Source organism: Lepidochelys kempii, chromosome 7 (assembly GCF_965140285.1).
Source record: "Lepidochelys kempii isolate rLepKem1 chromosome 7, rLepKem1.hap1, whole genome shotgun sequence".
NCBI lineage: Eukaryota > Metazoa > Chordata > Testudines > Cheloniidae > Lepidochelys > Lepidochelys kempii.
Window position 1 is genome coordinate 114137272 of NC_136386.1, and position 12444 is coordinate 114149715.

Sequence of the window (12444 nt, forward strand, 5' to 3'; positions counted from 1 at the left end):
GGTGCTTAAAAGGATGTTAAGAACAATTACTACAATTCGCAGCATCATTTTAAAAGCTTTAAACCCTCAAAGCTAGGCCATGTCTCTTGGCGTCTTTTCGTAGTTCCCAAGGGCATATGCAGAAGAAATCCTTGTTCAGCAGAGGTTGCTTGTAGAGGTTTCACAGTATTCTGTGGCTCTGCCCCCACAGTTTTCCAATTCAGGAGCCTTTGAGACAGCAGAACATTCTATAGGGGAACTTTACTCTATAGGCAGGCGAAATCTCAGTAAACCAGCTACTAACAGGCCATGATGAGCGTGAAAAACTCTGGAAAAATAAATACTGAAAATGTTGAGAGGAGGACGTGTTTCTCTTGATCAAACAGAGGCAAGTCCCTAGTGTCAGGAAGCTAGGGAATGGGATTTAAAAAGAAATGCTTGCTAACTAGTTCCATAAAATGATTAATTCAACTTTTAGCTGGATTAATCACCAGGTCATGAAACTGGTTTGTCTGCTGAGTAAAGGACAGATCTTCAGTTGGTGTAAATTAGCATAACTCCATAAAAGTAACTTGACCTATGCTGTTTTATTCCAACTGAGGATCTGGCCCACCAAATCAAAACCATGGAGAACAGCCAACTCTTCCAAAATACTTCCATGGCATGGCTGGAAAGCTCATGTAGGCAAAGGCACAAAAGACCCATCATCTCTTCTGAAGAGAGGTTGCATTCTGCATTACCACCTGAAATGATGCTCAAGTAGACGTTTGCAGGAAATTTAAATTATTTATTGATCAAGTTTTCCATAAAATATTTATTTATGAAATTCACAGACATGTAGATTTAATTTAAGAAAAAGTGCCTCATTCTGTCACAGCAGTAAGAAAATATATTGAAACTTACAAACTTGGCACTAATATGCATATTTTTAGAAGTTTTCAAGGAACCCTACTGTATATTTTGATTAGGAAAAGAAAGAATACTTCACCCATTACCAGTTAAGTGAACAATTGGTTAGCCTCACATTTTTGGGATAGCTACTGAATATTCATGAGAGATCATATTAAAGAGGAACTCAAGCATTTGCTAGCTCAGATCCAAAGGAAAAAAAGAAAGACAACACAGCAGTTAAAGGCAGTTCTGCTACCTGATTAATGTTTACCTTGCTATGAAGTACTTCCAGTGTATGCATAATGGAACAAACAGACAAACTCAACTTAAATAATCACACTTATTACTGAAAAATGTCATTGTTTCTATTCAACAATAAAATTATGTGTTTTAAAATAAAACCTACTAATGGATTCTTTGTTGATTTTAAAACTATTTCTGAACAAGATACTTCCTAATCTGAATAACCTACACGCAAAAATCAGTAATTTCACTGTTTCAGGTTGCTTTTACATTTTATATGTAGTTTGCAAAAATCTACTTGTGTGATAAGAAAATTGGATGAAAATCTTTGCCACATTAACATTACATTTCTATTTACCCAACTCTCTAAAGATGTTCTCTTTATTTACCTGTCTTGTTTTTGACTTATAATTAAGTAAATTTTAGAGCACTGTAAACCAAGGATATCTGTCACTATTCTTTATTTTTCTTAGAGAAAGAGGTTTATGTCTGAGATCAGAAACCCCACCCCAACTATGGGTTAGATTTTTAAGGACACAAACTGTAATAAGAAGTGATGCAAAAATGGTGCTGCTCTACGAAGATTTCAGGGAAGAGCTGTTGTTCCTGGGGAGAAGTAATTTAATGGAAGATTCCCAGAATTTATTTTGCTAGTATTTAATGTAAAAGTTAGACATACTGTTTTCCGGAATTGTTTAACTTCTCTGGACGGACAAAACATTTTTTTTGGTATAACTGTTGAGTTACAATGCATCTTCGCTATCCAGTTATTTAGCATTGAACAGAATACAAGAAAGGTAACGCCAAGTCAAGAGAAATAACTATTACTCAGCAAGAATCTGAATGTCGATACACTGCAGTTTTTCCATCTTGGAAAAAGATATAGCTCAAGTAGTTCCTACGTTTTACAAGAACAGTTTTTTTTTTTTTGAAAAGGAGGTAGAATTGGAAGATTTGCAAAAAGACACTTGTATATACAATCACCAGATTTCTAATGAAAGCAAGCTAGAAGGGGACACTGCCAACTTATTTAGATCCAACTCAGACTAATTTTGAGCTGCTAGAGGGAACTGTTCTCTGGATTTTAAATATCAATGTTTGTAAATCCACTATTTAATCAATGAGAAATTAAGCAGCAAAAATAAATCATCATCCACAAAATTTGCATTAGTCACACCCCAATGCAATCTGTACTCTCCCTGTGCTGCCTTCTAACTGTTAACTAACATTGGTTCCTAGAACTACTGTATGTATAATTATACAGCTCTTCTTAAACATGAAGTAGTAAGTAGAAAGGCTTACACATTTTAGTGATGCAGTACTAGAAACAATGTGAAGTCAAAAATATCAGCAATCAAATGGAAGGGACAAAATTAGACAGAAAAAAAAAGATTTGTTTTCCAAAACTTCTGAGATGGGGGGAGGGGGGAAATCAAACTATAGAAAATGAAACATAAAATTGAAAAAAGTTACTACAGAGAATTCAACAGCATCCAGTTGAGTGTACAGAGCAAGTAATATGGGGGACAGCTTCCAGTCTTTCTCTGCTGCTAAGTATGGAGGATGAGATCCTCAGCTAGTCTAAATCGGTATAGCTCTATATACGAAAATGGAGTTATGGACTTTACATCAGCTGAGGGTCTGGTCCAGAGTTGCTTTTCCTCCTATAAAGCCTTGATTAGGGCTCAGCAATCGGATACATCACGTTTTCCAAATATAAGAAGCCAGTACAAATCATGAGATATGCACCGAGTATACAATAAAATCTCCTGGGGGGAGAGGGGGGAAGCGTGCCCTAACATCAACTCTTTGAATATGCTTTCAGAAGTAAAGTTCTTTAGTGAGCATGGAGACCACACAGGGTATCTGCTTCTTTTCGCTGAAGCGTGGGTCATCCGACTTTGATTCATAGTTTGTGGCCACCATGTAGTTGACCCTGGTGAGGATCTGCATTATCTCAAGTTGTTTCCCATGATCATTTAGCATGGAGCACAAAGACTGCACAAACCATGAGCCTCTCTCTGGGTTCCTCCAGGAAAAATAACCTACAAGGAGCGAGAGAGATAAGAAAGCACATGGATTATCTTTCCTCTCTTATTGGCACGTAGAGGGGAATGGGACTCTGTGTTCAGAAAAGAATTAGGTAAGTTCATGGAGGATAGGTCCATCAATGGCTATTAGCCAAGAATATTAGGGATGCAACCTAATGATCTGGCTGTCCCTAAACCTCTGAATGCCAGAAGCTGTGACTGGACAGAGGATGGATTACTTGATAAACTGCCCTGTTCTGTTCATTTCCTCTGAAGCATCTGGCACCAGCCGCTGTTGGAAGACAGGATACTGGGCTAGATGAACCACTGATCTGACCCATTATGGCCATTTTTATGTTCTTATGTTATGACCCACTTTTGAAGCAATTTAGAAAAGAAGCTAATAATTCTTAGCCCTTATACAGCACATTCTACATCATCAAGATAGTATCTATAATTAATTAAGCCTCACAATACCCATATGAGGTATCACTATTACAATTTCACCAATGGGGAAACTGATTTAAGGGATGAAATTTTGTGCTGTGCATCTGAGGATATGCTGTGTTCTGCAGCCTTACCAGCACATGCCCACTATGCCAGGACTTGGAAAGGGTCCTCAGAACACAGCCTTTCAGCTGTCTTCCAGACTACCAGTGCCAGAGAATTTCCCCCTGACTGCCTCTGGAGCTTTTAGAGCCCCCTTTATGACACTCCAGCCCTTTGATGCAGGGTAAATGGGGCAGTTTATGACCTGAGGAGTTTATGATTTGCTCAATGTTGCACAGTGTGTCATCAACAAAGCTTGGTCTAGAATTCAGGAGTTATTGACTTTGATGCCCATGTTCAGTCCACTATACTTCAGCATGTATTTTAAGCAACTTATTTCTGTTCCTTTAAAGAAGTTTTCATGGCCAGAACTTCATTTTCAGCTTTGTAGTCTTTATTTTGTGTACTTTATATTTAACTCCTACCGCCACCAAACATCATAATTTCTATTCCCAGAGCACTACAGATATACAGAATATTTTTTCTTTAATAACACTTTTTATTAAAAAAGAAGAGTAGAACAACAGAGGTAAGTGAAGTACTGAAAGGCAAAGAAAGCTAGTCTGGCACTTCTATTTATTATCCTTTCCACAATAAAATGGATAAACTGTCACTCAGTAAAATTACAAGAAAATATACTTAACAGGCAAATGATTTTGTCCCAAAATATTCAATTTCTTTTACATTTACTTATCCATACTTAGGGGCTGAATTTCTAAAGTTCAGGTGCAAAAATGCATGCCTAATTGCCAGTGCAGCCAATTGCATATGGATGTCAGCCTGTCTTTCCCATTACTTACCTGGCACTGTGGAATATGCAAGGAGAAAATCTGCTTCTACTGGAATCTTGTATCTGTGATTGGCATCTGTTACCCCCGTGTTGTTGGCAGGTCCAGAATCTGTCTGTATCCCGTCATCAAATGCAGATCCTCTACATGCCTGAAAACATGGTAAAGACAAGAAGAGCGTGTCTAAAATGGGAAAATTGGTCATGTTTTAAAAACTGTTGGTTACTGTGATTTAACTGAAAATTTAAAACAGGACTTTGCACCGAGTATAGACAGGGAAAGTCTTGTTGGAAAGTGTGTTAGTTGATCATCCTGAACCGTAGGGGGAGTCTAGGGTTGGCCACAACTAGTGATACATTTTTAAACACGATATATCCTTATCTACACAAAGTACAAAATCCCGTTTAGAACTGGGTTAGTTAAAATATGTTCGCTAACATTTTAAACCATAACCAAATTGGCTAGTCTACTAGTTTATTAGTTTGAGTGGATGATCAATTATGTCCGTAAATTACTGTCAAGGCTGAATCCCCACTCTGGCACCTCAAGTGCAGGAAGTCGGGGCCCGCAAGGATTTTAAAAATGAATACTTGCCATTCCAGGCTTATATTACACTCCCAAGGTTACAGCTTCTCTCATCTTGGCTTGGTAAATGCTGACACCGCCCAAATGCAAAAAAACACATTTGAACCCAGGAAGGAGCACTTGGGAATTCCTCAAGCCCTTTCACCCCGCCCACCCCTGGGGAAGAGCTGAGAAAGAAAACAAAGGAAATTAGGTGTGGCTACTAGCTAATCAAACAACATGCACAAACCTCTTAGGACACCAAAAATCCAATCCTGTTCTTAAAAAAGGTAAATTTTATTAAAAACAAAAACGAAAAAAATACATCTGGAACTTAGGCTTTTTGCTAGATTTTAAAAGAAAAAATTACAAAAATTAAGCTCCCAAAATAGCTTTCTTGGGGGTTCAGCTTAAAGGTTACAAGCCAACAAAAGCATCTGGGGTTACCACAGAGGAGATCCACAAGCCAAAATAAAGAATAAACCTGATCGCATCTAGCTTAGAGTGACCAGATGTCCCGATTTTATAGGGACAGTCATATTTTTTGGGTCTTTTTCTTATATAGGCTCCTATTACCCCCTACCCCCGTCCCGATTTTCCACACTTGCTGTCTGGTCACCCTAGTCTAGCTAAACATTCCTAATTTACTTACATATTTGCGGGGTTTCAAATAAGTAATTCTACATATGATCTGATGAATTTTCATACCTGGTTCATGCCTTATGCAGCATTCCTGCTTATTGCATTGCTGCTCCGTCTCCTTCTCCGGAGAACAGCAGCAAAGGGAAAGTTTTTTTCCCAATTTTAAAAAGTTCTACCTTCCCAATGGCTCTTTTGGTCAGGTGCCCACTTCCTTTTACTTTACCTGTGGGCCTGTTAACCCTTTACAGGTAAAGCGAGTAGAGAACAGCTACTAAGAGGAATTTTATAGCTAACTTGCTGGCTGGGTGTCCATAAACGGGAGCTACCCGCCCTTTATTTATCACAGTTACAAGAAATGTAAATGTTACTGTGCAGTGTAACAATGAAGTACAGAATTATATGTTCTCCTTAGTACCAAAGTCATTCACTGTCATGCCACTGTAGTACTTTACATGTTTAACATTTATACAATTACAAAATACAAATCCCTTCTTTTTTTAATATTTATTTATTTATTATTTAGCTATGCTGTGTGGTGAGTTGACACGTTGGAATGAACTCCAGACAAGTATTTTTCACCTCTTGATGAAAGCTCATCTCTGATTGAAAGCTGTTACCATTTGATTGCTGTTTGGTAGGACTATGTGCAAGGAATTGGTTGTTTGTACTGGGAAACTGTACACACCACAAGTGTCACTCTCACACTCTTGCTGGCAATCTGCAGAGGGCCAAGAGTCTGAAATGCTGTACTTCTTACACTCCACAACAGGTGGAGTGGCATAGGGAAGATGGTGGAGTGGCATAAGGGAACTTTCACTCCTGCTGCCACCCCAAAATCTACATACTAAACAGATAAATAGGGGGCTTCAGTCCCCTAGGCTGTCAACTGGGCACCTTTCACCAGCACAGCAGGTCACTGAAAAGTTTCAGTAAAACATTATTAATTGTATGTATAATGTAATAATACACTATAATAATTGCATGCACAGATTTCTCCTGATAGAATGCAATAGTCTATAGGGACAACCTGTGGTCACAAAAATTTGGACAGTAATGCTATCTGTATTTGGGTACCATCTACAATGTGCTCAGCTCTTCCTACACACCCAGGAAGACAATCCTTCCGCCTGAAGAGCTTGTATTACCATCTAGGAAGAGAAGCAACATACAAGAGCTGGGAGGAGAGACTTGCAATGAAAATATGTACATTTTTACACATTTGTATTAGATACACATGTGATATATTGTCAAATGCACAACATCTATAGCCAGCTACCCTCCAATCTACGATTTGCTGGTCAAACATCTTTGTAAACTGGTAACTCTTTTCCTCCCAGAAGTATCTACTTTGTAAGGTTGTTACCTGGATGAAAAATAATTTGGGTTTGCCTATCAGAGTTTTACACTTGTCTCCTCTGAAGAATGTGGTCAGATCCTTGATTTCCAAAATTCCATCAGTGCCATAAATGAAGCCCTCTTCTCCATGGCTTAAAAAGATACAGGCAAAGCAAGCAGCATCACTGTGGTTCTCATCTGCAGCTGCAAATCAAATAACATTTTCTCAGCACAAAGGAAATCACATTAAACTTAATATAAGTGAAAGAACTATAAACAGCATCTCTTTGCAGCACTAGATGTACAGTGGGACCTTCTATGCAACTCCAACCAGGGAAGTGATTTTTCAGTGCCACAGATTGCATGTGAGGGGAAACAAACCACTTGTGGATACTTGGGAGAGTATCTGGGGAGCAGGGACTGAGCTCTGTACCAGACCCAAGATCTGGGCAGGCAGAGCAACTGGCATAGGCCACTTTCTCAGTTGAGTAAAACCAGGGAATAAAATAGCTCTGAATTAAGGGGAAAAACATGAAAGCTTCAGTCTGTTCTGATACCATGTCTTTTATTATATGGAAAAGTACATCAACACGAGGAACTTGAACTGTTACCTTGCTTGAGTAATTTCTTCATATCATAACAGCATCGATCATTGTACGTAACAACGTCAAATCCTAACCTTCTAAAACATTTAGAAAGCTCTCCAGCATCTTTATCGGTGCCATTGCGTGTAAACATACCTGGCAGAAAATGAAGAACACCACAGCTGGCTATACACAAAGCAAAGCAAATAACTTGAATGGTCACAGGTGACTTTCTAGATTATAATTTACTGCCTAGCTTAGAAAAGAATATGGTGACGTGATTTTGAAACAAACATTCACAAATAACCCCATTATCTTCGGATCCACCTGCAAGATTTTTAGCTTTTATTTAAAATAATGCAAGGTTCAATGTTAAAATGGGCCTGGGCCTGCAAAGTGCTTCGTATCCTCAGCATCTTGCAGAGTAGGGCCTGTGGCCTTCTCTCTCTCTGGTGTGGTTAGGCAGTACAACTCATGTGTACAGCATTCAAAGATAAGAACAATGGGAGGGTGTGGAGAGTTTTTTTTAAAAAAACAAACAAACAAACTTGTTATATTTAAACACAAACAAAACCACAAACCACAAAATGCTTTGAAGTCAGAAAAACTATAGTTAAGGTTTCAACTTTAATTTAGTCCCATGTCCTCAACCTCCCTCCCTTGCAGACCAGAAATCCCCAACAACTCCCATACAAAGGAAATGGATATAAGCTCTTTGAGGCAAGCACTTCCACTTACTATGTTTATACAGTGCTTAGGAAAAAGGGGTTCTGATCTGGAGGAGGCTCCAAGGCACTACCACAATAGAAATGTTATATAATATCACCTTCCCTCTTGTGTGCATTAATAAGGTAATTTGGTTTTGTTCTGTGAAGATATGACACCCACTCTGCGGCATAAACCAGGTAAGGGGGAGGGGAAGTCTCCAGATTGTATTGGGAAGACTTACATACTGCTCAATTTGGATTTTCGGCCTATGACAGCATTGGCCCATATGACCGCTTGGGACATTTATAATTCAGGATGGAGGTCATGGAAAAAGTTCAAATTTTACCAACATAGCATGGAAGCTGGGTGCACAGGATAACATGGTAAAGCAAGCTGGTAAGTTCTTTGAGACATGAACCACATGGTATAGCAAAAGGGGGCCTCTGGGCACTGCTGTAGTGGATAGATGTGAAGTAGGCAGAGAAATGGTTAAAGCAATTTCCCACGCAAGAAAAATATTTATCAAAGTTCCATGTCTTTAAAAAAAAAAAAAAAAAGAAAAAAGAAAAAAGTGTGTGTGTCGGGGAAGAGGGCTTGTTCATCAACTGATGTTAAAGCCATTGTAAAGAATGTTAATGCAGAGGGTGGGAAACAAATTGAAGCATGAGACAAGCACAAGAAATACCTGTTTGGTCCTCAAAATTTTTGTTGTTTATAATAATACATTTGCCAACTTTCTTGTAGTCCATATTATACTTGAATGTTGGGTTAACAATTCGGCACTGGTTATCAACAGGGGCCTCTGGCTGCTGTTCCTGTCCATTCTTCTTTTTCCTGTGAGAACAAAACCAGAAGGGATGTTGAATGACAGAAATCACATGCTCTGTAGCCCCTTATTTTATTCCAGAATCGCTGCCACCCTACCTTTTTTCTTCTTCTTTTACCTACAGAGTCCTCTATATTCTAGCTAGACCTGTAAAGATCATCCCATACAAAAACTCTGACCCTGCATGTCACAATCATCATCCTTTAGTTTGGGAGTCCAGTTGGAACTACAATCCTGCAGCCTATGGTCCCAGTCACAACCTACCAGCCTACTTCACTGCAAACAGTTCAAGGAAGAAATGATTGGGATTTCTTTGGAGCTATCCACTGCTGCTCCCCAAAATCAGCCAGAGGGTTTTGAGCTGACCTTATGACCTGGCAGGAGCCAGTGGACTGACCCAACAGGCCCCTTTGCTCTACAAGCCCTGGGAGTAACAACGCAGGATGAAAATGTTCCCACTCCTAAAAGTAACATACGACCTAATGACATATGTAAACTTTGTCTGCCAATGAAGTATCAAATGCCTATTATAGAAAGTGAATGTGACTTCAATTTTTGGTTTAAACACCTGTATCTTTAACCTGAGCTTGTGCACTACACCTGGGAACAGCACTCTTCTTATGATTTTCTTATAATACAACAAAATTTTAGAAAGATAAAAATACACTTCTTTCATGTAATTACATACTGTACTTCCTCCTGAGTAATGAAAGACTTCAGTTGTATTAGAGTCAAGAGGACCTTTTCTATAGAGAGATGACAGGAAGATTACTCACAGTTTTTACTGTAAGTGAAGTTTTAAAACAAACAAAACCACGGCAATAAAGTTGTTCCTCTAGCTAATTTTAGGTGGGGGAAGTGTATCGGAAGTTAGCTGCTATTTCAGGCCCTGATTTTACTATAGGTAGAGCCAATGGGGCCTGATCAGTCTGTTGGCAGGGGTCTGGCAGTAGGCATCTGGTGCTGGCAAGGTCTCCTACACAGGGACTACAGCAATGCAAACTACCTATAGCCTCTGCGCTGCTTATAAAACAAAAGTCAGATGATAACAGTCGACAAAGGGCCTGATTTAACCCCCCCTGAGGCCAATGGGAGTCTTTCCAGTGACTTCAGTGAACTTTGGATCATATTCAACATCTGAAGTGATGGTCAGGGAGGGGGCAGAGGACCTGAATCAGCAGATCTCTTAGGTTTATCTAGTCCAGTATCCTGCCTCCAACAGTGTCTGTTGCTGGATGCCCCAGGGGAAGGCATATCTCCAGTCCTCAACACTATATTATAGGGGGAAATTTCTTTTTAATACAAAGAATTAAAGGTTCATCATACAAGGATGATGGGCCTATATCCTTGCAATTTTAGCCTAATTAACCTAACTACTACTGCTATTCTTATTCCTCTATCTAAGCCGTTGTAGAAAGTTACCAAGCTATTTGCCTCAACCATATCCTGCAGCAGTGAGAGCTCAAGTTGATTAATTGTTGTCTATAAAAATGCATTTTCTTTTTTCCCCCCCAATTTAAAAATGGTTGCCTTTTAGCTTTGAGTGCCCTCTTGCTCTAGTATTAGGGTCAGGGTAAGCAAGAAACCAGGCTGCTCTTCTTAATGCTATTTGTCATTTTTATATGCAATCTCTTTTCCATTTTTAAATGGTCGTCCTTTAACTTCAAGTGTCCTCTTGTTCTGCTGATAAGGGACAGCACCTAGGAGGCCTTCGCTGCACCATTCATTATGGTACTGTACTTCCATCATATTTCCTCTTTCTCTTCTCCTTAGATTACTAAAGCTCCTGAATAGTCTCTAGTTATGCAAAAAGAAAAGGAGTACTTGTGGCACCTTAGAGACTAACCAATTTATTTGAGCATGAGCTTTCGTGAGCTACAGCTCACTTCATCGGAAAGCTCACGAAAGCTCATGCTCAAATAAATTGGTTAGTCTCTAAGGTGCCACAAGTACTCCTTTTCTTTTTGCGAATACAGACTAACACGGCTGTTACTCTGAAACCTGTCTCTAGTTATGGAGACTCTCAAAAGCATTTAATATTTCAAAGTTAAACTTTCTGGTAGTCAGCCATTTGCCTGCTTGATACTCTCATTCCTTCAGATTGTTTGTGGGCTTTGGAAGCAATCAGAACAGTCAAGGCAATTATTCAACTTTGCCCTAAGTGGAGGTACCAGAAAGAGTTATCCACATTTAGCTCCACAATATAGGATTATTAAATTTGACTTTCAAGGAGGGCTTCAATTTTTATTTTATTCTAAAATTATCTTTCCCGTCTGTAATCTGATCCTGCAGTAATACACAAGATCTGGCAAAGATGCTAGGAAAGGCAATTTCAAAATAAGAGCAGAGCATTAAAAATTTTATATCCAGGTAAATGCACAGTATACAGCGTCCTCAACCCATGATGGTTTCAGGCTTATGCAGCTTTTGGTTTTGACAGAAAAAATATTTTAACTGGTTTCCTAAATAAAGAAGCACTGTTGATACATGCAATATAACATCCTCAAGTGGCATCAGCACACAATTATTGTTAATTTACAGGATGCACCCATCCCATGAACATTCCTTGACACACTTTCCCATGGCATCCAGTAAATCCATTGTCTTCCCAACTGCATATAAAAACCTGTACTCTTCCCAAAACCCAGCTATATAGTCCCCATCAAATATTTTAACTGATCCCTATCACAGTGTGAGATCTTCTCCAGACATGCAAGAATGTATTCCATTTCTCTGTTGTTCCTGCGTGACATGTAAGGCACGGTTCTGAGAAGAGAGCAGGACCTGCAAGTTCTGTTGACTTCAATGGAAACTGAAGGGACAAGACAGTCACTCAGTACCTCTCAGGATCAGACCCACAGTGTACTTACTGGCAGCCAACAAAGCAATTCTAGCAAATTCCTCCTGGTCATAGTCCAAGCCAATGCCTGACAAATCACTAAGGAACAAACTTGTGGTGTATGTCCATACTGGATCTTCAACCCAGATACCACGGAATCTGTTATTTGACTCCAACTTTTCGATCACCCTATGTCTCCACATACCCAAATGGCAAATACAAATTGCCATACTGGACTAGATCAATGGTCTTTCTAGCAGCAGAAGATAAAAATCTACTGTCTGAGAGAGCCCAATACAAGATATATAAGAAAAAGGTAGAAGAAATTGCATAATGGACAATTATGTAAGAATTTGCCCAGAGGGGAAGTTCCTACCTAAAACTAGTAAGTGAGAAATTGGTTTATGACTGGAAGCATGAAGCTTTATAAATGTATAAACATTTTTATCCTTCAACTTGTTTAACT

The 12444-nt window shown here is 39.1% G+C and overlaps 1 protein-coding gene across 4 annotated transcripts in view; it reads right to left on the reverse strand.

Annotated features, from left to right (window-relative positions):
* Positions 1-745: 745 nt before the first annotated feature.
* CASP7 (caspase 7) overlaps positions 746-12444 on the reverse strand; it is a 41665-nt gene continuing 29966 nt past the window's right edge. For 3 of the 4 annotated variants that reach the window (XM_073354331.2, XM_073354329.2, XM_073354330.2), the window contains 5 exons: positions 8999-9147; positions 7633-7761; positions 7050-7225; positions 4493-4631; positions 746-3158 (listed from right to left, as the gene is read on the reverse strand). In XM_073354331.2, coding sequence (XP_073210432.2) covers positions 2935-3158; positions 4493-4631; positions 7050-7225; positions 7633-7761; positions 8999-9147 — 817 coding nt within the window. In that variant the 3' untranslated portion in view covers positions 746-2934. The remainder of the gene's footprint in view (positions 3159-4492; positions 4632-7049; positions 7226-7632; positions 7762-8998; positions 9148-12444) is intronic. The other variant, XM_078853874.1, reaches the window with a different exon arrangement.